Source organism: Lepisosteus platostomus, chromosome 11, assembly GCF_059453375.1.
Source record: "Lepisosteus platostomus isolate fLepPlt1 chromosome 11, fLepPlt1.hap1, whole genome shotgun sequence".
In the NCBI taxonomy this organism is placed as follows: domain Eukaryota; kingdom Metazoa; phylum Chordata; class Actinopteri; order Semionotiformes; family Lepisosteidae; genus Lepisosteus; species Lepisosteus platostomus.
The window spans coordinates 36,960,928-36,986,894 of record NC_142621.1 but is presented as its reverse complement, the minus strand read 5'-3'; the positions used below and the strand labels follow the sequence as shown (position 1 = coordinate 36,986,894).

The following is a 25,967-nucleotide window of genomic DNA, read 5'->3' as shown; positions in this document are numbered from 1 at the left end:
AAACACACCAGATGCCGAAACAGTGCTACACAAAACACCATAGAGGCTGAAAAGCAAAACCTTATCAATCCTTCCTAGCAGTAGGCTTTGTCAATTATCTATTGCGTTGAGTGAAGAGGTCATGTTTTGTCAAGGATCATAGCATGCTACTAGTTGTGGAGAAAGCCTAGTTTTAGGAATGTCTAGAGAAAAAGAAATCAAGAAAAGCTGCCAAAAGAAACACTGGGAACCATTTTGGTGTACGTGTTGTAAGAGTGGGCTCCAGCTGAATATCTCAGTAAAGAAGCATGAAAAATAGACCATGGTTAACATTACTGGCCTGCATTGGTGTATTCTGGAGTACTGTGTATTACAAGTCTGACATTTCTATTTCATTCACCAGGTGGAGTTAAATCATTAATTAGGAAAAAATAATTATGCATCGATTTTCCCAGGTTCATATAAGCTTTCAGGATATATCAATAAAAAAAAGAAGAAAAAACAATTTGTCTTGAAAAAAAAATTCTTAATTTTATTAGGAGCAAAAATGGAAAAAAAGCAGATCTGATTAATCTTTCATCTAAACACTTCCTCATTTCCCCCTGAAAGGCCATGCTTATCAATACGGAGCCTCCCAGCTCCTAATTCCCTAGCTCTCAGCTGCTCTTCAATGCCAAGTGTTAATCACCTCAATCACCCAGAATCCTCCACAAAACCAGAGTATCTTCAAATAAGGGCTTTGTGCAGGTCTGCCACTTACCTGTCCTTGATGTATCGGATAAAATCGGGGTGAAGCATCTTGAAATCCTTTGCCGAAGAATGAGAGCCAAAATACTTAGAGGGCCTGAGGATAGAAAAAAGTACATCAGATGCATTAGTGCAATGCAATTCCTATTCATGCTGCAAAAATATCATTTCATATCATGACACAAAGTCAGGTACCTCATATTGTCCTTTCTAGAGAATAAAAAATCATTTTCAATTGAACTCTTTATAATGTAATAAGATACCAGAAAATGGCTAAAATATTTATTATATAGGATATTTTACCTTAGGCATATTAATGCACTAAGACTGAATTTGGTTAGATACTCTACAGGCTAATAATTCTGTGCTTAAAACATGACATTTCGTTCATAAAGGAAGACTGATGGACTGGCACTTTCTAGCTTTCTCTTGAAGCAACTTCTCAACTCGGCAAAATCCTTTTGAGTTTGCCAAGAGTCCAAGAACCTTTTTTCCCCCCAAAATGGAAGCCCCACCACTGCTCTCCCCAAACTCACAGGTCACCCCTGTCATGTCCCCAGGGAACCTGCAGACTTCGGATCGCTGAGCTCAGCATCACATAGTCGCGGACGTCTGAAGGGATGAAGATGTACTGAATGTCCTGCAGGACACACAACAGTGGGACGAGGGCCTCAGGTGTTCTGGAGCAAACTGACAGGCCTCTACCTCCGAATGGCACATATAAGCCCGCGGGTGAGCCAGAGCCTATCTTGGTAAACAACGGACACATGGCTGGGTACACATGAACGGGACGCTGGTCCATCATAAGCGCGCGCGTGCGCACGCACACACACACACACTTTTCCAGAAGCCAATTAATCCACTAGTATGTCTTGGAGGAGGAAACCAGAGAACCTAGTGAAAACCCACACAAACACAAGGTGAGCCTACAAAATGCCATGCAGACAGCACACCAGGTATGAAATTGAACCCAGGGCCCCAGCGCAGCAAGGCACCATCATGCAGCCTTATACCAAATCACCTAGAGCTAAATAGTGTGTTTATTAATGCACTGCCTCCCTGACAATACCTCGAAAATAATATAAGCCATGAGACCTCCTTTAATAAAGCTTAAATGGTAACAGATTTTTCAGCATGCTGCATAAATGCAAAAACTCTGCAGAAATAGTAATAAAAGAGAATTAATAATTTATAAAGGATGGTTACCACGTGCTTTAGAAATGACTTGACAAACAACGCAATGTTCACGCATCTGCAAGTTTACTAAGAACTTCTTACCTGCTCTTGAGGAACCTTGTCAAAGCCAAAGGCCCTGTATGCGATCAGAGAGTTCTTCATGGTGTTGGTAGTGAAGCCATAGAAGGAGGTTTTAGTGCCAACATCTTCTTCAAACCCCTTTGTTATGGCCCCATTTATTCTAAACATGCACAAACAATTGTTTGGAAGGAACACAAAACAGGCTTTAGAAGGACTCAGATGCTGTTATCTGGTTGTTCAAATCACTTTATCACCACTGCACAAGTTCCTAGCACATGTAGATACTGTAGATGTTATAGATGCCATGGCACGTTAGAAATGCTGCTATACATCTCAAATGCTTTTATATTTTACTGAACATTTGCAAACCACAACATATGCCATAAAGGTGCTTAAAGAGAAAACAATGGGTTTTAAAAAATTAACAATTGAAAAGAAATGAAAAAGAGGAAGAGGGGGAAAAACAGCATTCTCATAAAAACATTGCTTTAACTTTACTCGGCACTTGCAGGATAAACAGAAATTCTACATTTAAGTACTATCTGTTCTCCACTTCTCTGTATTTTTTATTTCAGGTTTCCTCATTTGAAGTTTCCTTCTTTCCAGATCAGTGCTATTTGTCCATTTAAAGCCAACATATAAAACCTCCTGGTAAACATGCTAGTCAAGTATACAAATATTAAACAGAAATTTCACAGCACGCACCTAAAAACAAAGTCGTGACTGTCAATAGCGTTGCCCTGCCTTGAGCCATTGAGAATACCCCCATTGCCCACCACAGCACAGCGGACACAGCCCCCCTGCGGGCGCACTGGGAAGACATCGCGGTTTGCCTCTTCACCGAGGAGGGCCAGGGTTGAGTTCACCACTGGAACAAGGACAAACCCCAGACAGTGGAGAAAGGATTTCAGAGAAAACAGAAGAGATAGTCATCCAATAGGTTTCCTAACTTTCCTGATGAAATAGACTTGTGCAACAAGTTCTGGGGCTGAAATCTCAACATGAGACACCGGCCAACTGCCAAAATTGAAACAACACCACTACGTCATAGCACAGCACAGTGCAAACATGCACACGTGTTCCACATCACAATTCCTGTTTAGATACTAATAACCTCATTTGAGTTCCTTACAAATTAAAATGCCACAGAATTATGGAGACCTTTTAAGGATACATTCTGAAAAATAGTGGGCAATTGTCTATGTAGAATAACAGTTACAGCCAGCGCATGAACAATCTGCAGATTGCTGTATACTCTGTTACGTTGCAAGTGTAGAGCAACAGTCGACTCTGCAGCAGTTTACTCTCCAACAGGTGTAAAACGCAACCCCAAGCTCAAGGGCTGCATTTACCACTGATCTACACCATGTGGTGCTACACTATGATTAATTAATATGCAAACTATGTTTAATTGAACGTTTGCACCATAGAGATGAAACAAAGGGAGAGATAGGAGCTCTAGGATCAACCAGGTTCTTCATTACTTCCTTGTGCTCGGTCCCTCCCTGCAGTAAACAGCTCAGAGAGGTGAAGGGGTGACACAGGAGGAAAGCTGCACTGATACCCTCCACAGGCAGGCCCTTCCAGCCATAGGGAGGCAGGTGCTGCTGCAGTCTCTGCCACTCGGAGGGGCTGAAGGAGCTGGCCCACTGTAGTACCGGCACAGAGAAGTTGAAGAGATTGTGCAGCTTGGGATGCTGGTGAATACTCTGTCGCAGGGAGCACGTAACCTGAGACAAAAAGAATAAGCCAAAAAGTCTAATTTGAAGATATCCTTTCCGGTACAGCCATTCATTACTAACAGGTATGATTAATTCAGGATGGCAAGGTGGTGCTGTAGTTAGCACTGCTCTCTCACAGGGCTGGAGCCGTTTCCTGGAGGAGTACCATCTGAGAAGAGTGTGTATGTTCTCCCCGCATTTGTAAGGCTTTCCTCCGGGCCCTCCGTTTTCCTACCACAGCTCAAAGACATGCTGGTGGGTTAATTGGGAAAACTGGCCCTGGTGTGAGTATCCCATCCTGGGTGGATCCAGCCATGCACCTGTTGCTTGCTGGGATAGATTCTGCCCCCCTCATGACCCTGAATTGGATGAAGCGGTTAGAAAATGGATGGAGGATGTTTTAAAAACATTCAAATGATTTCATAAGGTAAACTTGCATATTTAATAATAATAATTATAATAAAATAATAATAATAATAATAATAATAGCTTACACTTATTTAGCGCTTTTCTGGACAATCCACTCAAAGCGCTTTACAGGTAATGGGGACTCCCCTCCACCACTACCAATGTGCAGCCCGACCTGGATGATGCGCGACGGCAGCCATAGCGCGCCAGAACGCTCACCACACATCAGATATCAGTGGGGAGGAGAGCAGAGTAATGAAGCCAATTCAAAGATGGGGAATATTAGGAGGCCATGATCGGTAAGGGCCATTGGGAATTTTTTTGGCCAGGATGCCGGGGTTATACCCCTACTCTTTTCGAGAAATGCCCTTGGATTTTTAATGACCACAGAGAGTCAAGACCTCAGTTTTACGTCTCATCCGAAGAACGGCACCTATTTGACAGTATAGTGTCCTCGTCACTATACTGGGGCATTGGGACCCACATGGACCGCAGGGTGAGCGCCCCCTGCTGGCCCCACTAACACCTCTACCAGAAGCAACCTTAGTTTTTCCCAGGAGGTCTCCCATCCAGGTACAGACCAGGCTCACACCTGCTTAGCTTCAGTGGGTTGCCAGTTGTGAGTTGTAGAGTAATATGGCTGCTGTTAAACAACTTTAACAGAAAACAAATTAACGTTCTTTTCAAATATTTGACTTGCACTGTTTGATTGCTGGCCTGAGGGCAAAGCAGGTACCTCCATCTGTTTTTGTAATGCTATATAATTCGATTCTTCCGGGCAGACAGAGCAAACCCAGAATCTACCTGATCAGTCATGCTAGTTTCAGCACTTAAACTGGGGGTAAACAAGATGGGGGGAGGAGGGGGGAGAATCTAGATTGCTCCTCTTGTTAAAAGCAAGGCCATGTTTAGATTTTCCAAATATCTTCAAATGGGGATAATGCTGTAGTGGATTCACCAACCCCCCCCCCAAGACCACCACTGATGATTTTGCTATAGCCCCGATACCAATCCTTAAGTTATTTTTTCCCCAACCCCAATACCTGGCATGCTGTAGTGGTTTAATATCCTGTTTTGAAGCAACTGAAATGAAACCTTCTCAACCCTTTTCAGTTAATTTCAAGACATTACAATGTCATCTGGCCCTGTAAAGAATTAGTTTTAAAATCTCAGATCATTTTTGTCATGTCCACCTGATTTGGAACAAGCAGTAGTGCCTGTTTGTCCGCTATGGCTCACAGTAATGAACCCTTTGACCACACACAGGGGAACAGAGCATGGGCGATTTTTTGCCCCACCGACCCACAGTCTTTTAATCATGGGAAAGAAAGCCTCGTACTGGAAGCTGACGGCCGACCAGAGAAGAGATGTGCTCCACGCCAACAGTCGCCTGACTTCAAACACTTCAAAGTCCACAAGGGTCGCCATGCTGTAGAGATAACTAATCCCACTTTTTCGCCAGTGGTGCTTTGACAATGGCACGCCAACACTCGCAGAATTATGCTCATGGTCAGCTAGTGACATAACTCAAACCCGTGACCACAGAGTGCCATTATGGGATAAACCACTCAGGGACCCTCCATTCAATTCTTCTGGCAAAATCCTTCTAGTTTAGTCACTAGCAAAGTTACTTAAGTAATCAAATTAAAATCACATTGTTTTATTTAACTTGAATTCAATTAATGATACACTGCATCAGTAACGGATGCCAGAGAAACAAATGTGGTACTTGAGGTGATAAAGTAGGTTGTGCACTGCAGTTAAGTGGGTAATGAAATTAAGTGTTAAAATACTGTAACTTGAGACTACACATCAGTCTGCAAGAATCATGAAACCCTACCTCTTTTTCCTGTCTAGTCTTGGTCTCTTCCTCTTCCTGAAGAACAAAGTTTCTGTGCGTTATTGTCCTAGAAAAGATAAATATTTAGCATGTTTATCACTTCAAAAAAAATAAACCCTCACTCATAACTTTCTGCAGGAACAATTTTTAAATGTTGATCATCAATACAAAAAAGGATCTCCAGAAGATGAAAAGGATGAAAGACACTTGTTTACCCAAGTGTATGGAAAAAGCTGTTCAAACATTTAAAGAATGGAGACCATAGAAAGGTAATAACTAATTGAACTGTGGATGAGATATCATTCAAAGACATAAAAGCAAACTGATGGGAGAATTTTTTTTTCTAGGCATATTGTAAAGGTTCACTTAAAGCTGAAAATAACATCAGACAAACCACAACCACACTTCATGAGATTCAGATGGTTGATGAAGCACTGACTAAACAAATTGTTCAATATTTGCCCCATTTATAAAGTGCTCTCCATCCCAAAGGACCAAAAAGTTCTTTAGATATAGGAGGGGACCCACTTCAACCACCAGTTTATCAACACTAGGAGTACAGAGCAGATCAGGTAGAAAGTGAGACATTGTCTGTTGCCAGTTAAATAAAAGGAATTTCAGAGGTGAATGTAAGCTGAACACCAGTGTTAACGCCTCTGCTCTTAATACAGTGCCTTGGTTCCTCTTCCAGTGTCCCTATCATACAGGAGTATTTGTTTTGAAACTTCGGGGCTAGGGGGCCATCTAGTGGTCCAACATTTATAGCAGAAACCTGATTTTCCTTAGTGAGCTCTAGGCCTAGTGCTGGCTGGGCTCAGCCTTGCTCCCAAATTCTGGCTAGAAGTTGGCAATGCTAATATCAGCTCCACAGGATTCCTTGAGTGGAGCTAGCAGGTGTCTTTTTTCCTCCAGGGTTGTGGCTTCTGTCATGCAAAATGGGAGTACAGATTACTCCAGGCTTCAGAATTCTCCGAGACATTATAAGCACTTAGCCCTGAAATAGCTAGTGCCAGATTGTGCTCAATAAAAGTGACAAAGCTGCTGGACCTCTACATAGATGAGCATTGTAAGAAATCTAGGGCACTGCAGCATGCATTATCATCACTTCAATGGGAAAACACGAGCATTCATTAATGCTTTTCATAACATTATGAATCCAATATTACATTTTTTTATCTTAACTTGGCATAGAGTTTATTTTGCACTTTGCAATAAACTGTCTGATGGGTGTGCCTAGATATTGAGTCATACAGAGAAAGAAATTTTGAACTCCTATTGACCACATGGAAAACAAAACATTCACCTTCTTATTTGCAGAGGGAGGTAACAGTGAAGCTACTGATTGCTTTGATAAAACACAAAGAAAGAACACAAGCTCTAAGTTAGATAAGGAACCTAAGTGTACAGAGAGGAATTAATGCTCCAGGTAAAAGTTTTAAAATGAAACTGCCTTACTGCGTCTCTTGTACTACAGCTTGTGCAGTTTATTATAAATTACAGCATTATACTTTACAGCATTTTGTCAATTATGTAAAATACCAGCATCCTCTCCTTCCAGTTTACATTCTTACCCAGTTTTTCCTACCCTTGTATATTCTCAGTAAGATCTCTGCCTGCATGTGCTTTTGGGTTAGAGGGGTGCAGCATACTCCCCTGATGAGTACTTTATATTAAGAAATGGAATTTAGAGGGGAAGTGTGGTGGCTCTGTGGCTCAGGATCTGCGCCTGTGGCTGGAAGGTTGCCGGTTCGTATCCCGTGTCCAGCAGAGGAATCCTACTCTGTTGGGCCCCTGAGCAAGGCCCTTAACCCCAACTACCCCAGGGGCACCGTATAAATGGCTAACCCTGTGCTCTGCCCCCAAGCTTCTCTCCCTGTCTGTGTTTCTCATGGAGAGCAAGTTGGAGTATGTGAAAAGAAATTCCTAATACAAGAAACTGTATATGGCCAATAAAGTGATCTTATCTTAGAGTTATTTTCCGTTTTAAACACGACCAATGTGGTTTCATGATTTGGTTACGTACTGTACAAGGAGAATACAAACCAAAGACATGGGAAAACAGCGTGGTTCAGGGGGATCAACAAAGTAACAAAATCAATCTGATGAAGCATTGAGGTCCAGCACATACCTTTTACTTCATTTCTGCGTAGCTTGTAGGTTGCTTTGGACAAGATTGTCTGCATAGCAGATAGAAAAACACCTCAATCATCAAACACCCAGCTTTTCAAGGTCTATGTCTTTATCATCATAACATTGGTCAGGGAGTGGAAAAGTACTGTACGTCTCAAAAGACCAGGAGTGATGGAGGCCATGTTGTCACAGGCTGATGAGGACGATTGAGGATTCAATCTTCAACTACTAGGCAGGGACACATGAACAGCCATCTGAAGGCAATTACAGAAGTGGGCGTGACCCTGATCCATCTGTCGTATACTGGAATCATTACACCTACCCTCAATGCGATCATTGATTTTTATGAGAGATGTTGGAAAAGCTCACAAGCGCAAGTATTAGTTATGGGTTGTGATCCAATGAATAAGTTTAGTCTATACATTGCACATGTAATTCATGGAAACTGTGACCTGTCACACTATCACCAGTTTTCATGATAAAATATATCTTTGGGTGATATTTGAAATTAATTCTTATCGTTTTACAAAAATGGTGTTTACAAAGCATAAGTAGAATGACAGTGAACCAGGAGATGCTCAGAAATAACTAAACTTGACTGCAAATCAAAAGATAATCTGGGAAATTCCATAAGAATAATGCAAAACGTTCCCCACAACACATTCAAATGGGCAGTAGCAAAGCTGCATTGGAGCAGAAAGACTCAATGATACCACATAAGGTTCTCTTTTAAAAAAATAAATAAATTCTGGCCTAATTCTGCACACACAAACACTGAGTAACCTATTTTTTTAAATTACCTTCGTGATAACCCCTTATCAAAAAGGTCATTTTTTCACCCACCTCTGTGCTGGAGTGGGTTTCACCAGCATCCTGGAGTCCAAACCCTCTTTCACATCTTCATCCGTTACCTGCCCCTGGTACCCCCTTAAGGAAAAGCAACAAAACAGATTCATCAATTTAAAAACTACACCTTCAACCGTGTTAACAAAACATGGCAGTCATCATTAGGTTATCAGAAAACATTAAGATTCTGGATTTATTTACAGCCATTACAACACAAAACCCCTTGCAAAATTTTCTGAATCAGTTCATGCTCTGGAAGAGTTGCACTCACTGCAAGAGTTTTGCAGTACCAAGCAATGCTATTTACATTGAAATAGACTTTTGTTCTAGTGCACGTTGATAAGACACTCAAGTTACAATACAGAAGATAATTGTATGCACCTTGAAGGAGGGAAATAATCAAATATGCTTCATTGCTGAATAAGTGTAAGTCTAATAAAATAGATTTGCATATGTTTTTATTAGAAGTGTTTTCTGGCAAGATTTGCAAAAGACCATGCTGTTTATTTGACCATGGCTGGACTGTGAACATTAATGTTGCCCAACCTTGATATTGTCAATTACTCGTATGTGTTTACTTGGTAAGTAAATGGTTTGGCACATCCAAACAAACCAGGACGACTTAGCCAATCTCAGTGAGAGCCTGACTATCATCAACTTTATCGCATCAGATTGGAGAAGGTAAGACCGAGTCTGGGGTAGGATAGGAGACCTCTACGAAACACCAGATTTGAACTGTTAGTGGTGGTGGTGGTAGACAGCTTGATAGTGATCTTCCCTCTGGAGCAGACCTTTCAAAAGCCACTATTCCAAAATGGTGAAAGGGGACAATGTAGGACATGGATGCACAGACTGAGGGAGTTCTGGGGAGAGGTGTAAAAAATTGAAAACTGTAAATTAATGGCGTGGTTCTAGAAAGAAATGAGTCTATCACCGAGAGAAAGAGGAAGGTGATATACATTTAAAGATAGTCTTGGCTTCTTAGAGTCCTCAATTCCCAGGAAAAGAACTGAAGTGGAAAGGTCTACATAGTTCCTTATCCACCTGTCAATGATCTCCCTGGCTTGGAGAGATCTTTGCTCTTCATTGCTCTGACCTGTTCTCTGGAACAGGTAGCCAGTCTTCATCCCGTTTTGCCTCCGTAAATGGCAGTGTGTTTTCTGGCAGAGTTGCAGTAAATGAGATTACCAGAAACATGTGATGCTCTCTGAAATGCCCAATGGGGTCATGTATACGTATGCTACTGGACCACGAGACATTGAGCCTGGGGATAGAAAGAGGGTTCAGGAAGAAGGTTATATTTGGAATACTTTTGTTAGGCTCAATAAATCTTCATTTGAAAATGTTATGTATGACTTGCCTAATTACCCAAATCTACACAGGCCTATAAAATCTTAGTTCCCCATGCTTAGTCTTCCGTCTGACTTCTCATTCTTTTAAACCTTTAGCTAAATCACTGTTCTTTTTCACAGTTTTGTCTCACAAATGCTTAGAGCACAACCCTGGGAATCCAAAAAGGCAATTAATGATTCACAGCACAAGCTAAAGCACCAAGCAGTTGAACCCACCTACACAAAAGAAAATCCCACTCAATCTGACTGAGTTTCTGCAGTACAGGAACCTTCCTGAAATTAGCTTTTTATTGCATCAAATAATACCAGCTTCAAGCTTAAAAAGTATTCTTACTTCCAGGTTTTTCTTAAATAGCCACAAGGCGCAAACCTACATAATAGCAACCATGCGTAACAAGTCACAAGACTTAACAATGTTGCCACTAGACTGACCAATGAAAATTACATTGAGGGTAACCTCAGATGTCATAAGGAATCCGTATGCTGCCTAAACAAGTCATAATAGGCTACCAGTAAATTACATGGCGGTTGGAATTCATTTCTAAGACATTTTCCAAGCGCCCTGCTGCAGGTCTACATATCTGGTCCAAGATTCAATAGCAAGCACTTTCTTGTTGGTACATTGCTGAGCCACTTCCAAGTTTATAACAGAACATGTTCTAAGAATAAATGGGCAGCATGATGCTGCAGTACTTAGCATTCATGTCTCGCAACGCTGAGGCCCTGGGTTCAATTCCTGACCTGGGCTGCTACCTGTATGGAGTTTCTATGTTCTCCCTGTGATTACATGGGTTTCCTACAGGTGCTCTGGTTTCCTCCCAAAGTCCAAAGACATACTTATAGGTTAATTAGCTTCTGGGAAAATTGGCCCTGGTGCAAGTGTGTGCATGTCTGTGCCCTACAACAGACTGGGTGTACCCCACCTTGTGCGCGTTGCTTGCCAATAAACATTAGAAAATAGAAGGATGTTGTTGTTTTTTTAAGTCTGACTAACCAGATTGAGATGACGTTAAAATAAACAAAGAAGGAAAATGGGAACATGAAGTAGGGGATTGGAGCTTTCTGCATGCTACTACAGCTACTAACTGAACTATGTAGCAGCACTCATCAGTTCTGGTACCTGCATGAATGAAATCTTCAACAAGAGAGCCCATTGTCAGTTATTGGTGCAGGTGCTGGGACTAAGCCTGAAAAAGGAGTCTTATTTAGCATGCTTCTATCATGGGGCACGTGACAAAGAACAGTCTATTCATCCTTACCCAACCAAAAAAAAACAAAACCACACAACAGCTGATGCACATATTCACAACATATTCCTTAATTCCTCAGTTTGCCAATGACTCATGGCAGGGAATAGAGCTGCAGGGTCCTGTGAAACATCACAGCCAAGACAATCTTGTATTCCACTAAAACAGATTAATCCCTGTGGATTTGGACAGTGCAATGAAGTGGGAAGATGACCTCTAAAGCAAGCCACAAAAGAGTGCTGAGGGATAAATAAAGTTATTAAAACAACCAAAGTATCCAAAAGTAACTTTAAATATCCTCAGATCATGTATAAACAGATGCCTGTCATCCGAAGATTCCAACTATGTACTTTACACCTCAGGCTTTCAACAAAGGGAAACCGCAACAGGCAGCGTGCTGGTTCCCTGGCCAGCATTGCTGCCTTCACAGCACTGAAGCCCTGCGTTCATTTCCTGGGGTGCTATCAGCGTGAGGTTTGGATGTTCTCCTCGTGTTCTGGTGGGTTTCCTCCAGGTGCTCCACTTTCCTCCCATAATCCAAATCCACAAATTAATCGAGTTCTAGAAAAAACTAACCCTGGCGCAAGTGTTTGCATCTGTCTGTCCTTCTGATGGACTGCTATCCTGTCCAGGTTATATCTTCCCTTGCGTCCACCGCTTGCCCGGATAGACTCTGGCACCCCCATCCTCTTATTGAGAGGAGCATTTCCACCTTATATGTGCTAACTCCACTGGCCCAGTGCAACTCTTTTGCCCATGTGGTATTATCCTGAAATCGTTATATCTTCAAAACTACGTTTTGACAGCAGAGTCGCCTTTTTAATTCCTCTGACATTTACTGCTGCCAGCAACATTGAAATGAACAAAGAAGCTGAAGACTGCTAGGGCCAGAAGACATTTCAGGCACACTGAACAATGCCATTCTCTCCCTCTTCCCTTCTTTTAAGAAAAAGAAACAGGTGCTAGAGGGATTTAGCAGACCAGAAATTCCTAAGGAAGCACTGATGAAGTGCATCTTAGTGAAGATATGAGCAGTAATGCTCAAAATTTTCCATCTAGCACCAATCCTTAACTGCGTGTAACAGCTGGCAAACCAGAGTCAAATCACTGGTGACAATTTTTCACCAACATATTTTCCAGTGGGGCTGCAAAACCTGGAGATATGAGGAATAAAAAGCTACTGCTGGGAACCTTGGTTGTGTCATTAGCCAACACTGACCAGAAAAGTACCTGTGCAAGAATTTAGTATGAACTTGGGTAAGAAAGTAACATCAATAAAATAAAAGCATAATTTACCACTTGGATTGGAAGTCCATCAATCATACTTGTACATTTTAACACTGGGGTATAGATGTACTGAATACAGAACTAATCCAGTGTTCAGTGAAAACACAGTATATGCTACTGGCTACTTTGACAACTTCATGAAAAGCTAATTTTGCAATCGTGTCAGAAACTAAATTTTTCCTCTCTCTGCAGTTTTCAATGTAGAAGACATCCATTTGTAACAGGTTATAGTACAGCTAATTCCTCATCAAAATTTACTGCAGGAATTCCTAAGCACTTGTGACAGTATTTTCTGCTTCTTCCACTAAAAGCTGCAGCTTTTTTCTGTTCTCTGCCCTTCGCACAATTCAATTCCCCCTTTCGCAGCACTTCCTGCAGATTTCATTTCTCATTATTCCGTAGGTCAGCAATATTTTCTGGAGAAGGGTGCGATGGCAAAGGGGGTGGGTATGTCTGAATTTGCAAGCTCAATTAAAGTTTTCTGATATTTATTCAGCAATAATCAGAAAATTATATGAGTTGGCAATACTTCATGAGCAAACAGTTGTGAAAAATACCTTTGAACACACACCTAAATGTCATAATATCTAAATAAGGCACCTACCATCAGAACATGCACCTTGAGATTGCAGTGCTTATTTTTTAGGTCACTGAATCAAGCGTTTACTTTATCGTGTTACATTTTGTTACTACATTATTAGGAGTATAGGACCTGATGCCTTGTTTTCTACCCAAGCCTAAGTGAATACTGCCGTAGCTGAGCAGCTCAAAGGATCTACAGCTCTTAAAGGATACCCGTGAGCAACTGTGACAATACAGCAGATCTCCTCCAGCTGATGCCCCCTCTTCAGTAGGCACTGAGCTGCCAATGGGTGCAGAGCCGGGAAGAGGAAAGCATGTGTACATACAGTCCACAGCTCTAGTAGTGTCATAGCAGTGAGCCAAGCACACTAACAACCGATTCTTCTAAACCCGAACTGGAGCAAAAACAAAACTGTTGATTCCAAAATTAAAAAAATAATTTCGGAACCCAAATATTTTCTCAGTTAATTTCATGCAAAAATCAGATTAAGGAACTGCGGCTCCGGTAGTTCTCAATATTAGCAACAGATAGGTCAGTACTAATGGTGTAATTAAATTGTGAAAAAAAAGACAACAAAGCCAATGGAAAAGCCCCATATCAGTAACTATTAAAAGCCCTATAAGCCTTTTGTTTCCAGAAAGCTTTGACTGCAGGTCTCAAAGAATAAACTGAAGACCATTTCCCGAAAGAGATAAACACACAGAGAACCTGTGAACCCATGCCTTGTAATTAAAGATGACATCATAAGCCCTTTAATACAATGGAGTGCCTGTTTCAAAAGAGGTCGCAGACACCAATTTTGTGCTTCGTGCTTTGCCAGTAATGTGGGGGGATGAGGCTCAGACCAGGGGCAGGATGGAGCCACTCCACCTGCAATCAGAAGTACAGAGGTGTAGTCAACCTTTAAAATAGCTTCAAGAACATTGTGGTTTACAATATCCATACCTATTTTCATTGATTTAACCGTTCTGGAATGCATTATCTCACATTAGATGATGGAATTTTTACCTCAGCAATGACCTAGAATACAGCCGTAGTTAGTAAGTTCAGAAGTCTTTTGCATGGCAGCCACACAGCCCAGAACCAGACTGCAAGCTGCATCCTTCTTCCTGTTCAGTACATTTTAATGCAGATCAACAGACATAGTGCCCCACCTTCATGCCAAGCAGATCCTTAGCCACAGAGCCACTGCTCCGCCCGATTTTGCACAATCAGGAACAAATATTCACTCCACCTACTCCACACTTCCAAGTGCATTCTTATTCTAGATTTGAAAGCTACCATCCTTTCACCTAGAGAGAATGGATCTTGATAATTGGCTTTGCAAGGTGTCATAAAACTGCCTAACAGGGTTCTTAAGCTGCATAGTCTAACAAAACCTTGAAATATATTTCATCGCTTCATTTTCCTCATCCTCCTCTGGATCACCCATGTGGCAATTCCAGATAACAGAAGATCGTGACAGCTGAACATTCAACCCTACAACTGTTGTTCTGTACTGCTGATGCTGGGAGATCACTGTTCGGAAACAAAAACAGTAAATGGCAAAGTGCCAAGAGATATCATTGGTTTTTATTGCTGCAAATACAATAAAGATCATTATCCTGGCATGTTTTTTTCACTATGTTCAAAGTAACTCAAGCGTATGATAGTCAGACAGGAATGGTCAATTAGATGTCACGAAAACATACTGTACAATGCCAAAAGCCTTTATACCCAATTTTTGTAAAAACCATACATGCATAGAGGGATGTTTCATTTGATGCTTGGTATACTTAAAAACCCTACAAAAGATCCAATCTAAATATTCCAATGTATTTGCTCAAGAGTCTTTCATTTACAAAAATGTATATCACTCTGCGTCTCCCTATTTCTAAGTTTCTGCTCTATTAGCACAACACAGAATGAAATTGCAAGGTCTGAGACAAGCACACAATAGGATGTGAAAGCTACAAACCCCCCCTTTCCTTTGAGAAGGCACTCTGCAAGGCTAATATTCTTAGTAGATCAGAAGATTAAAAAATTGTAATGGTTTGCTGTTCTCAGCCCCTGGCATACAAACAGAACTCAAGGAGTCCCTCCCCCCAAAAAAAACAAATTGTATGGCAATGCAACTGTTGCATAATTAAATTATTTTTGCGTAACAAAATAGTCAAGTGCATCAGGATAATGGAACCATATACCAAATTCAAATTGAAACCAGACCCACACTAATAAAATCCTGGGAGAACTCATGAAAGCAAAATCCCTCCCCCATTAAAAAAATGTACCTGAAAAAGCCTCCAAATATGTTTTGATAATTGCAGTTAATTAAATATGCATTAAATGCAGCTCTTATTCAAAACCATCTCACATCTTTCAGATGTTAATCATTTTTAAATGACCCATTTAACAGTAAAGACAAGTTATTTAAGAAAATTGCAGAGTATTGTAAAAGGCTGAAAGTGCCTTGCAAAACATTTTTAGATTTTATTGATAGAGGAAAAGTACTGAATGTAGCACATATTTTAATTATGAGGGAGATTCAGAAATTCTTCTGCTGGCTTTTATTCACAGCTTACATTGCACCAAATGACTTCAAAACTACAGAACAGTCTCATCATATGTTGACAATATTGTTAGATTCCTCTATCATGACATTCTACAGTTTTTAGTATCACACACTCTTATTCCAACCAGGGACAAATGTATCCCTTTCTCAGACTGAAGGTCTCTGATGTACTTCAAGGTCCTTCTGAGCACAGCATATTTTTAAAAAACACATTCACTGGCAAGCAAACAGACTAATTACTTTGGTGCAGACAACAGTCTACATCAGCTCAAGAAGAAGAAAACAAATGTGTACTCTAGTCTAATTTAGTGTTTGTCTTGCTCACAGACAAACATTTAGCAAAATGCTTATTCACTTGTCTCAAGACTGTACTTACAAGGTTTCAACGTTCAAAACTTCCAAACTTAAAATTACTAATTTGAGTTACATAGGAGGTCACTTAAAAGTTGAGAAATTCGAATTAAGGAACTACTAGTTACATCTGTTAAGATCTAATTGTATGGCAGAACCCAGCCCATATAAACAGTAAGCAAATGAGCCTCAATGGCAATTTAAATGAAATATTTTGGGAAGGGGCTGGGGCAAACAAAGGTATATCTTGGTTTTTGGGCAAGTTCTTAAATCCACACTACAGAATTCAAAGATTTCATCAGATTTATTGCAACAGATGAAGATTCAACCTTTGGGTCACAGGCAAATCCAAACCAGATTACAAAATCCAGATGGGTTGTGTCAAATGATCATATTTTGTAACTGGGAGCCTTTTCAAAAGACTGATAAATACAATCACTGAAGAATAGGTCACTCTACAGCTGAAGAGAGACATCAGTGTAATCAGTGGGTATGGGGCACAGCACCGGTCACTGTCCTTCTAAAACCAAACCTAGCACAAAAGTCAGTCTACTAGACAGGGCAGAATGACAGCTGTATTATGCTGTGTATAGTGCATTTCAACTCAAGCATTACACCACAGTGCTTTGAAGGAACTCCACAGCTGAGACAACTAGCTCGTTATTTTTCTCGGGAGCACATCCTCTTTGGGTGCCTCAATCTGTCCAACACCATCAGCTGACTGCGACCAGGACTCCAAGGACCAATGCAGGATTCTTCAAGACTCCTCTACTGAAGCTTCTCTTTAATGTTTTGTCTGCCAGTGGTATCATTAGCTTTCCCGGGCATACCTATGTACTGTACTGCTCCTCACTTGCCACTACACAAGGACATATTTAACCTACCAAAGACACATCTGAAAAAAAACCTCCCCAACAAAACCTCAATGCAGACTCCACCTGGGCATCACTGGACATAAACAATTACCACATTGTACAGCCTACCCAACAAGAGATCCACTCAGAATCGCTTTAGGACTAGATGTGATCCATGTCTTGCCAACCTCAATAGATAGGAAATCAGTGAAATCCATCTTTAATCCTGTCGGACTTAATACAATATGCAGCACATCCTAGAGGAAAGCCAATCCAGAGATTCAGTGGAGGCCAACTCACCCTTAACACACCTGGACAAGATGCATTTGCTTGGCTCTGAGACTTTGCATTTGTTAAAAGAAAAAGACTGCTGCATTGGAGTCAAAAACAAGGCAAGTTTCTTTGGCTTGTCTTGGTCCCAGGACCCCCTGTATTAAAAATCCTTCAGTATGCAGTGTTATCAATTGCATCTTAGGTCTTCAATATGGTACCTTTGCTTTTCTGTTAGTAGATTACCATTTTCCAAGACCAGAATTAGGGGCTATGAAAATGGAGATGGTTCAAAGTGAAAACAAAATCGCCAGCACATCACTGTTCGTATATTGTCCACAAATGGCAAGCAACTCTTCTAATTGTGCAATAACCATTCTTAAAGGTCCCCATGGAGTCAGCTTCAACCACATAGCTTAGAGTGGACTGCAGACATCCAGTCTCCCATGTAGAATTTCTACTGTTGGCCCTAGGCCCTTGTATTCCTCCGGATCTTAAAATAATCTTACAGGGTAAGAATCCTGAAAGGTATTCAACACCTAAATTAAGTACCAGAAAAATCTTTAGTCCAGTGGTCTCTAGTACCAATTTGAGCTAACCATTAACTTCAACATTTTCTGGAGACCTAAAGCCTGCTGGATACTAGCCCTTGAGGATGTATCTATGCTTTAATTAAGCCTTTTGTAGTCTGAGCATGGTGTCTGGTTGCTCTCCTTTGTACTGCCTCTAGAACAGTAGCAATAGTTAAGAGGCACTTTGATTCCATGCCGCTGTAAGACTTTAAACATTCTGGTAGGTAATAATAATTGCTTACACTTAAATATCGCTTTTTTGGACACTCCACTCAAAGCACTTTACAGGTAATGGGGATTTCCCTCCACCACCAGCAATGTGCAGCATGTGTCCTTGAGGACAAGTCTAATGCTGTGGGTTTTCCTATATTCACTTAATGTAATTTAATATACAGAACAATAAGTCAATTCTACTGTAACATTTAATGCAACAGAAAAAAGAACATATTAAAGCAAACTGCAGAAACAACAGTTTCATGCTAGGTGGCCCGGTGGTGCAGTGGTGCGGCCTGAAAGGCATGAAGCTATTCCATCCGCCCATCATCTAACTGGCTCTTCTAGGGAACAATATATTCTGTCAGAAATAGAGAAATTAAAATCATAGTTTTTTTAACCTTAAATACATAAGAAATAGTTTAAGCATCATGACAAATTCTGCAAATTCTTAATCAGTTTGATATAGTGCGCTAATTGTTTTGCATTAACCTGTGAGAAAGCGTTTATTATCTGATACGTTTAACTTGTGCAGTTCATTAAAAAAAAAACATCTGAAACTTACCTGCAGGCTTCAAAGTGCATTACCAGAAGGTATATAAACAGTCATTGCAGGCCAATTTTAAGAGATATTTAACGGTTTAAAAAAAATATTGTGCTAGATCTTCGCTCAGGATAAATTAAGGGTGAAGGGCAGGATTAGCTTTTGTCACCCTTGTTTTCTCCAAGTAACAAATCCAAGAAAAGGAATCATGAAGCCACTTAAAATAGTAAGTTGGGGGTTCACAACGTTTCTAGTGACTCAAAGGCCTGCTGGTCTTCTTTCTATCAAGCTCATTACTTGATTAACATAACCAAAATAACTAGATTAAAATGTTTTTCCATCTCTACTCGGAATTAGGAGCACTTCGAATTACATATAATCGAAACACTAGTTTAAAAAGTTAACTTCCAACATGTTTAGGTCTCAAGAGCCCAAACTAATACTATTATGATAGTTAAGAGTTCAATTACTTAAGAGCTAAACCGAAAATAAAGCTAGCAAACGCGGGTATCCCTTGACCAGGGATGGGAACCCCTGAAACAGACTATTAAGTGAAAGATTCTAAGGGACCTAAAAAATTAAAATGACAAGCAGATAAACCACACAATTAGAGTAATGAACGATGTTAAGCATACACAGACAAGCTGCCTGTGTAAAGTGTTACTTTGGAATGAGAGGCGAATGTCTGCACCAACTCTCCTGGGGAAAAAAAGCTAATTAAGGAATTCTGAACGTGTGCGGTCTTGCAGGAAAGAATTCGCTTGTACTCAAGATTTCCCATGCTGAGCTTCATTCAGTCTGGCTGTTCCACTGTACCTAGTTTTGACTAACAAAAAGTAACGCGAAGTATCAGCCCATTTCTTTAAAAAGTTCCACCTTTTCTGTTCAAAACAAGCAGGTTTACTGTGAAAACAAAATGCTCGTTTGGAGTGCTTTATTGTGCTTTTTAACTCTCAAATAAAGAGAACAAGAGCGTCACCCACTTCGCGACCAGTAAGAACAGGGTCTCCTCCACTAACCATGTACTGAAGAGTGGCCTTGGTAAAAAAAAAGGCAACACTAATCAACAAATGGTACTTTTTAACACAGCATAACTTACTACGTCTGCACGTTGCTTCGTTTCAGTGTATTTTATTAAGTCTCATCGGATCAAGACGCCAGACAAATAATCTTCAATTAAGTCCATACGAATAGGAAACACAAATGTACGGGTTTCTGTGCGCTAATCCAAACAAAAGTAAGTTCAACAAAAGGAAAAGCGTTTAGTGTTCCATTATTAAGGTCACTATGAATAAAAACATTTTAAACTGCGGGGAATCCGTAATATAATGCATAAAACCATGGGGTTTGCCGTTTAACTTGACCCGAAAAATGTTTTGTATCCTATCGTCTTGGTGAGACAGAGGATTTACCTTTGTGAACTGATTGCATCTTCCCCATCCCAAGAAAAAAAAAAAACGGTATATAGTTAACGGTAAAAAAAAAAAAAAGATTTCGGATGTCTACTGTACCTTTGTTGCAGATCATTCCCGAAGTGAAATAAGAAATCCAGTTCATGGTAATGTCCATAGATAAAAGTACTGAAGGTAAAAAAGGCAGCCCCCAAAACAAACGCACACTTCCATCGGCAGTTCGGCATCCTTGATCTACGAATGGAAACAACAAATCCTACTGGTCACGCTTGCCTTTTGAGCTTTTTACCTGTAGAAACCAGATAAACTCCGCAGCCGCTTTACACACAGACATTATTGCCATGCAAAATCTGCTCTCATTTGCCTGCTTCCTCCCTTTTCTAGTGTCCTGCACGCTTTCCCGTATCTGCACACACTTCGTTTCAGCTGAATCCAGTTCTCAGTAAATCCGTCCATGAAGTAGATGGTGTGTTTCCCCTCGGTGATTTAGAAAACGGGCTGCAAGTTACTCTCATACTCCCGACGTGTAGCCAGACCAGCGATTTTATCCGCTTTTTAAAAGTTGTGACAGTTTTATTATTTGTGTTGGTATTCTTTGTTGCTCCAACGACCCTTTTCTTTGCTACTCTTTTCGGCGATTTGGTAAACTGGGGGTAACAAATGTACCAGTATTTGCTTTGTATTCGATTTTTGGTCTGAAAACGAAGACAAATGTGTAATACAAAATGGAAGATGCCACATGATTGATTAAACCTGAAATCAGTGAAAATAGTGACAGATTGAGAACTACAGAAATGTGAAATAACGTGATAATTAGAACGTTGACATAGCACTAGTTGGCGCCGTTGCCTCAGGGCTCTTGGGTAGATTTCGCCCTTGGGCACACTCTGTGTGGAGCGTGCATGTTCTGTTGTCTTACCGCAGTCCAACAATACAGATATAACTGTGTGTGTCCTGCCCATTGTTTGCCGGATTAGGCTCCAGCTCACGCAAACAGGTGTTGGACAAAGCGGTTATTTAAAATGATTGGGTGGAGTTACTAAACAAGACACCAAGGGAAATTAATGACTGTAGAACACCACCATAGCCTGCAAACTCACAACTAGCAACCCGCTGAAGCTCAGCAAGTGTGAACCTGGCCAGTACTTGGATGGAAGACCTCCTGGGGAAAGCTAAGGTAGCTACTGGGATAGGTGTCCTAATACCTAATACCCCAACGTGGTGATGGGGATACTGTACTGTAAAAAAGGCGCTTTCCTTCGGGTGAGACATAAAACCGAGGTCCTGACTTTCCGTGGTAATTAAAAATCCAAGTTCAAGTATATTGTCATTATACTCATATACAGGTATATGGTATAACGAAATGCAATTTAGCTAGCTCTCAGACAATAAGTAGTACAAAAAAACAAAACAATACAATTGTATAATAAAAGAAAGACAGAGACAACAGGCAGTGTGCAAAACAACAAAAGGTAACAGGTAATATGCAAAACAACATCAGATGTGCAAACACATGCATCAACAGAATGAAATAAAGGATAGAAAATTATGGGGAGTGAGCTTCTTGACATGTAAGGTAGAGGTAGATTTCAATGTGTGTTTTTGGTAATAAAGAAGGCACTGTGAGGTTCAGATCGTAGGTGAGAGAGGCTGGGAGTTTAATAGTTTGATAGTGCAGGGGTAAAACAAATCCCTCCATGTTTCTCAAAAAGAGTAGGGGTGTTACCCCTGTGTCCTGGCCAGATTTTCCCCTGGCCTTCACCAGTCACGGCCTTCTAATAATCCCCATCTATAAACTGATATAAAATGATATTATTATTACTACATTGTAGATCAATGGTGTAAAAAATGTCGCAGATTCAAGTAGTAATTTCTCACTTCTATACCATATCAGCGAGGTACCTGTGGAGCTGTACACATAAATTCGGTTGCCACACACAACTAGGTGAAGAATTCTAATGCTATAAAAGACCTTGTTTACAGACATACCATGATGATTATCTGGCTTAGCAGACTTATGTAGCATTTAAAGTACAAAACAGGAGGTGGTAAGCCCGGTGATGACTGAAGATTGGAGTTCAAAGGTGTTGTCTTGCTGAAGCCAATATTGCAGGTTAGAAACATGATGTAAACATGTAACCTGCTGCTTAGCAGTCACTGTGCTTCATACCAACAGCCACATGTTATTTTTACCATTTTGCTAATAATTGCTAAGTACATGTTTAGAATCCTCTGTCCACATTCAGCAAAATGATGTGTCTCTGTAGAATTCATCTGTTCTAAAAGCATTATCTGCTATTGCAAATATATTTTTTGTTACAAGGTAAAAATATGTCAATAAACACAAAAAACAGTAGTAAGAGAAAAGCAAAATAAAGAGTTGTGTGATCTAATTACCAATCAATATTTTGTGCAGGGACTTGTTGTTTTGCATGCCTGTCTTGTCATATGACAAAACTATTTGCATATTTCAAAGACTGCATGGCTTGCAATGCATCCCTTAGAGAATGCAAACAAGACAACATTTTCTAGTAAAACAGAAGATGTGCACAGCATATGATTTAAATGATTGCCATATGATAATTAAAAGCAGTGAGGCAGGTTCTTGCTGAGAAAGCTGCTTCGGTCTTAACTTGCTTATAAAACTCAGGACATGTTTAATGTGGATCTTGCTTTTAAAATGTAAAGGGGAATAAAATGTGAAACCAGATGTATTGGATTATTTCATATAAATGTATCAATTCCTGCATTTATAGGAATTAAGTAATTTAATTTTTAAAAATTGCCCAATGTCTGACCACAATATACTGTATCAGAAGGCCACTTCTAAATCTTCTATAGGTCTTGCTCTCTGCCTAAATAGAGCATTTAAACTCTCGAGCTTAAAATATCTTTTCATACTACTATCAATTGGTTACTATCAATGGCCAGACTTCAGGAGAAGATGGTAAGACAGCTGGAGAGGTCAGAGGGAGAATTTCCCTGGCTTATAAACTGAGCGAAAGAAGAGTTCTCCAGTTAGAAAGAATAAGTGAGTCTTAAGGGTAACCTAGCAACTGGAATGATTCAGCAGGACCACAAGTCTGGTCTGCAGCAGAAGGCCTAAACATTTAGCCAATCATCCAGAATCTGTTTACTCATTTTTTGTCTAGCTTTGCTGAGCTTTCCCAACTTCCCGTCCAATTCACATCAGCTGGAATTCTCTTCAATTCATCATTTATGAGGCCCCCTTGGTCCGTACACTGATCTAATTCAAGATAAAGGAGGCAACAAGTAGCTGCTGTTGTCCTAGAGATTTTTGTCACACCCAGAAGAATTTATGCAGGAGTTTGAAATGGAGTGGGATTCTCAGTGCTACTTTAATCTTAACTGATTCAGGAGGGTGGGAGTATTTCATAAATAAAAGTGCCAGATCTGGCCTGTACAAAATCAATTCCAACAGCCAGGAAACAAAGACAGGAAATTTGTATGCTATGCAATGTTAAGGGAAGCCCTACTGTGCATGAAACTAACACAGCCATGCTTGTTTACAGCCAAATTAACTAGCTGCAAGGTTCAGGGTTAATATGATGTACAACTAAGATGCAGTCTGGAGCCGAGAGTTGTGCTGACATACCTCACCACCAAGACACCTGACTGCAGTTCTCTATAGTAAGTAGCAATTATACAGTGGAACCACCTGGAATGGGAAACTCGTTATAAATAAAAAAATAGTATTTCATGGTATTTTATGGGTTGCAGCCCCTATAAATCATAAAATTGCATGCCCTCTGTTGTTTTATGCTCACATGTAAACTCAGGAAAACTTAATGTCAGCTACTGTATGATTACCTTTCTTGGCACATTAAAGATAGATAGATAATACTTTATTAATCCCGTAGGGAAATTGATGAATGAATTGATTATGAGGCACTGAGTGAATAGAGTTGGACAAGATGGCAAAGAACACATCAGAATGTCAACACATCAGAAATAATTAGTCCAACATTAATTATTGGTTTATGAGCCACACAAAAAAAACAGAAACCACACTGCCTGATTCAATTTTACTTACGAATTATGCTCAGTTTCTATTTGCAGCACCTGTATTCTCTAATGTAGGAACTAATTGCGTTTAGTGCTCAAACTTAAATTCTCAATGTACCTGTAACCTAAAACATCTCTAATGGTAGATACTGCACTAGTTTATATTTACATTGCAATCTATTTTAGGTAAAAACGAATAAGTGTCCTCTCAGGCTTTCTTACTCTCCCGGGTCACTATATTTCAGAATCACAGAAAGAGGAGACATGGCCATGGAACCATCATTAAAAACAATCAGTAAACTCACAATGTCACATGCAGAGTTCAGTGCTATAATTTTTCAAAATAATACCATCAAAGTCAAAGTATTTCCGACCCCCAGACTGGGTACAACTCTTCAGTGTTACGTTCCACATCCCTCTTTAGAGAGCGCTCCTACCCCCTTTCTGTTATGAGTAGTTTGTATTATTTCCTGGTGCGTCTCGTTTGAATTTTGGTTAAAAGCCTAGCGTCTCTGCTATTCCGGGATCAATATTGGAAGATGGACGCCATAAGTCTGGCCTATTCCCCGGGCTCAATGGTAGCCCGAAGGCAGGCCTTATTCTCCGGCGTCCTGACCGTTTGGTCCCGTTATGGTTTTAGTTCCGGTTCCGACCCGGTTCCTATTTTTAACTGTTTGTCTTGGATGGACCTCCCGGCCTTTGGACCAGGGGCATAGCCAGGAATTGATTTTTGGGTGGTCCTGTGCACCCCTCCAATTTACAATGCAATCCTCGAGCGGTATAATCAAACAGCAGAATTACCAGAAATTTATATATACTGTGTCTCTCTGTCACACACACACACACACACACACACACACACACACACACACACACACACACACACACACACACACAGGTTACGTAACAATTACCTAGGCTGCCGAACGCTACTGGGCCACGGTGGACACACACACACAAACAATCAGTGCCTACCTCTGTTGTGAGGTTTTGGCCTTCTAGACCAGACGCAGGCGTCGGGGCTTGGAATTGAATATGGCAATAATCTTGTCACTGTCTAGAGAGTCGGCAAATTCCCGTTCAAATGACAGCTAGTTTGCAAAGGTCTCTCATATGGGGACTTTGTCTTGAGCTTAAGAAAAGCTGCAAGAGCTCATTTTCACTTGTTGCTTGTACTAGTTCTAAGTATTTCGTATGCCTGCTTTTAGATTGTTCAGCAGTTTTACGAGTTAATCTGAAGTTAATATTTTATTGCAAAACACAATGAACACAACGCAAAACGCAAGATTCAAAATCCGTCCGAAATATCGTATTTAAAATACCATGCAGGGTTTACTTAGAGCTTCGTGAAGTTGCCCCCCTACAGGCGACACAAACGAAACCCACCTCATTCGTTAGTGCTTCATTTGTACTGTTGAAAGTAGCGTTTGTGCTGCTTTCGTTCCCGAGATATAGCGCCTTGATTATCCGGTGATCACGTGACCATGCACGGTGACTTTGACTTCCAGTGACCCCGTCTGCCGAGATCAAGCGTTACCGCTGCGAGAGTAACAGTTCTTCATTTGTGTTCCTCTGTTTGCCTGGGTGGGGTGGCGGTGGATTTTGCATTTAATATCAGTGTCTTCTGTGCGTTTGTGTGAGCTGGAAAATTAAATTTGTCACGAATATCACATACCCGAATCAAAAGAGTTGCGGGTGTAGTCTCAAAAAGCGAACACTAGCAAACAATTACATGTTCTTACCAAGAGGCTTTAATGAGCACGTCGTAATATTTCGT

General features: G+C 40.6%; 1 protein-coding gene across 3 annotated transcripts in view; it reads right to left on the bottom strand.

Annotated features, from left to right (window-relative positions):
* Positions 1 to 25,967, bottom strand: part of st6galnac2 (ST6 (alpha-N-acetyl-neuraminyl-2,3-beta-galactosyl-1,3)-N-acetylgalactosaminide alpha-2,6-sialyltransferase 2) — a 33,953-nt gene that overhangs the window by 3,529 nt on the left and 4,457 nt on the right. Inside the window, exons 1-8 of one of the 3 annotated variants that reach the window (XM_088599472.1) lie at positions 20,264 to 20,685; positions 8,926 to 9,009; positions 5,953 to 6,019; positions 3,548 to 3,713; positions 2,689 to 2,851; positions 2,005 to 2,143; positions 1,263 to 1,366; positions 740 to 823 (exon numbers count right to left, since the gene is read on the bottom strand). In XM_088599472.1, the coding sequence (XP_088455598.1) occupies positions 740 to 823; positions 1,263 to 1,366; positions 2,005 to 2,143; positions 2,689 to 2,851; positions 3,548 to 3,713; positions 5,953 to 6,019; positions 8,926 to 9,009; positions 20,264 to 20,391 (935 nt within the window). In that variant the 5' untranslated portion in view covers positions 20,392 to 20,685. Of the gene's footprint in view, positions 1 to 739; positions 824 to 1,262; positions 1,367 to 2,004; positions 2,144 to 2,688; positions 2,852 to 3,547; positions 3,714 to 5,952; positions 6,020 to 8,925; positions 9,010 to 19,851; positions 19,907 to 20,263; positions 20,686 to 25,967 lie in introns of those variants that run through there. The other 2 variants (XM_088599475.1, XM_088599474.1) reach the window with 2 other exon arrangements.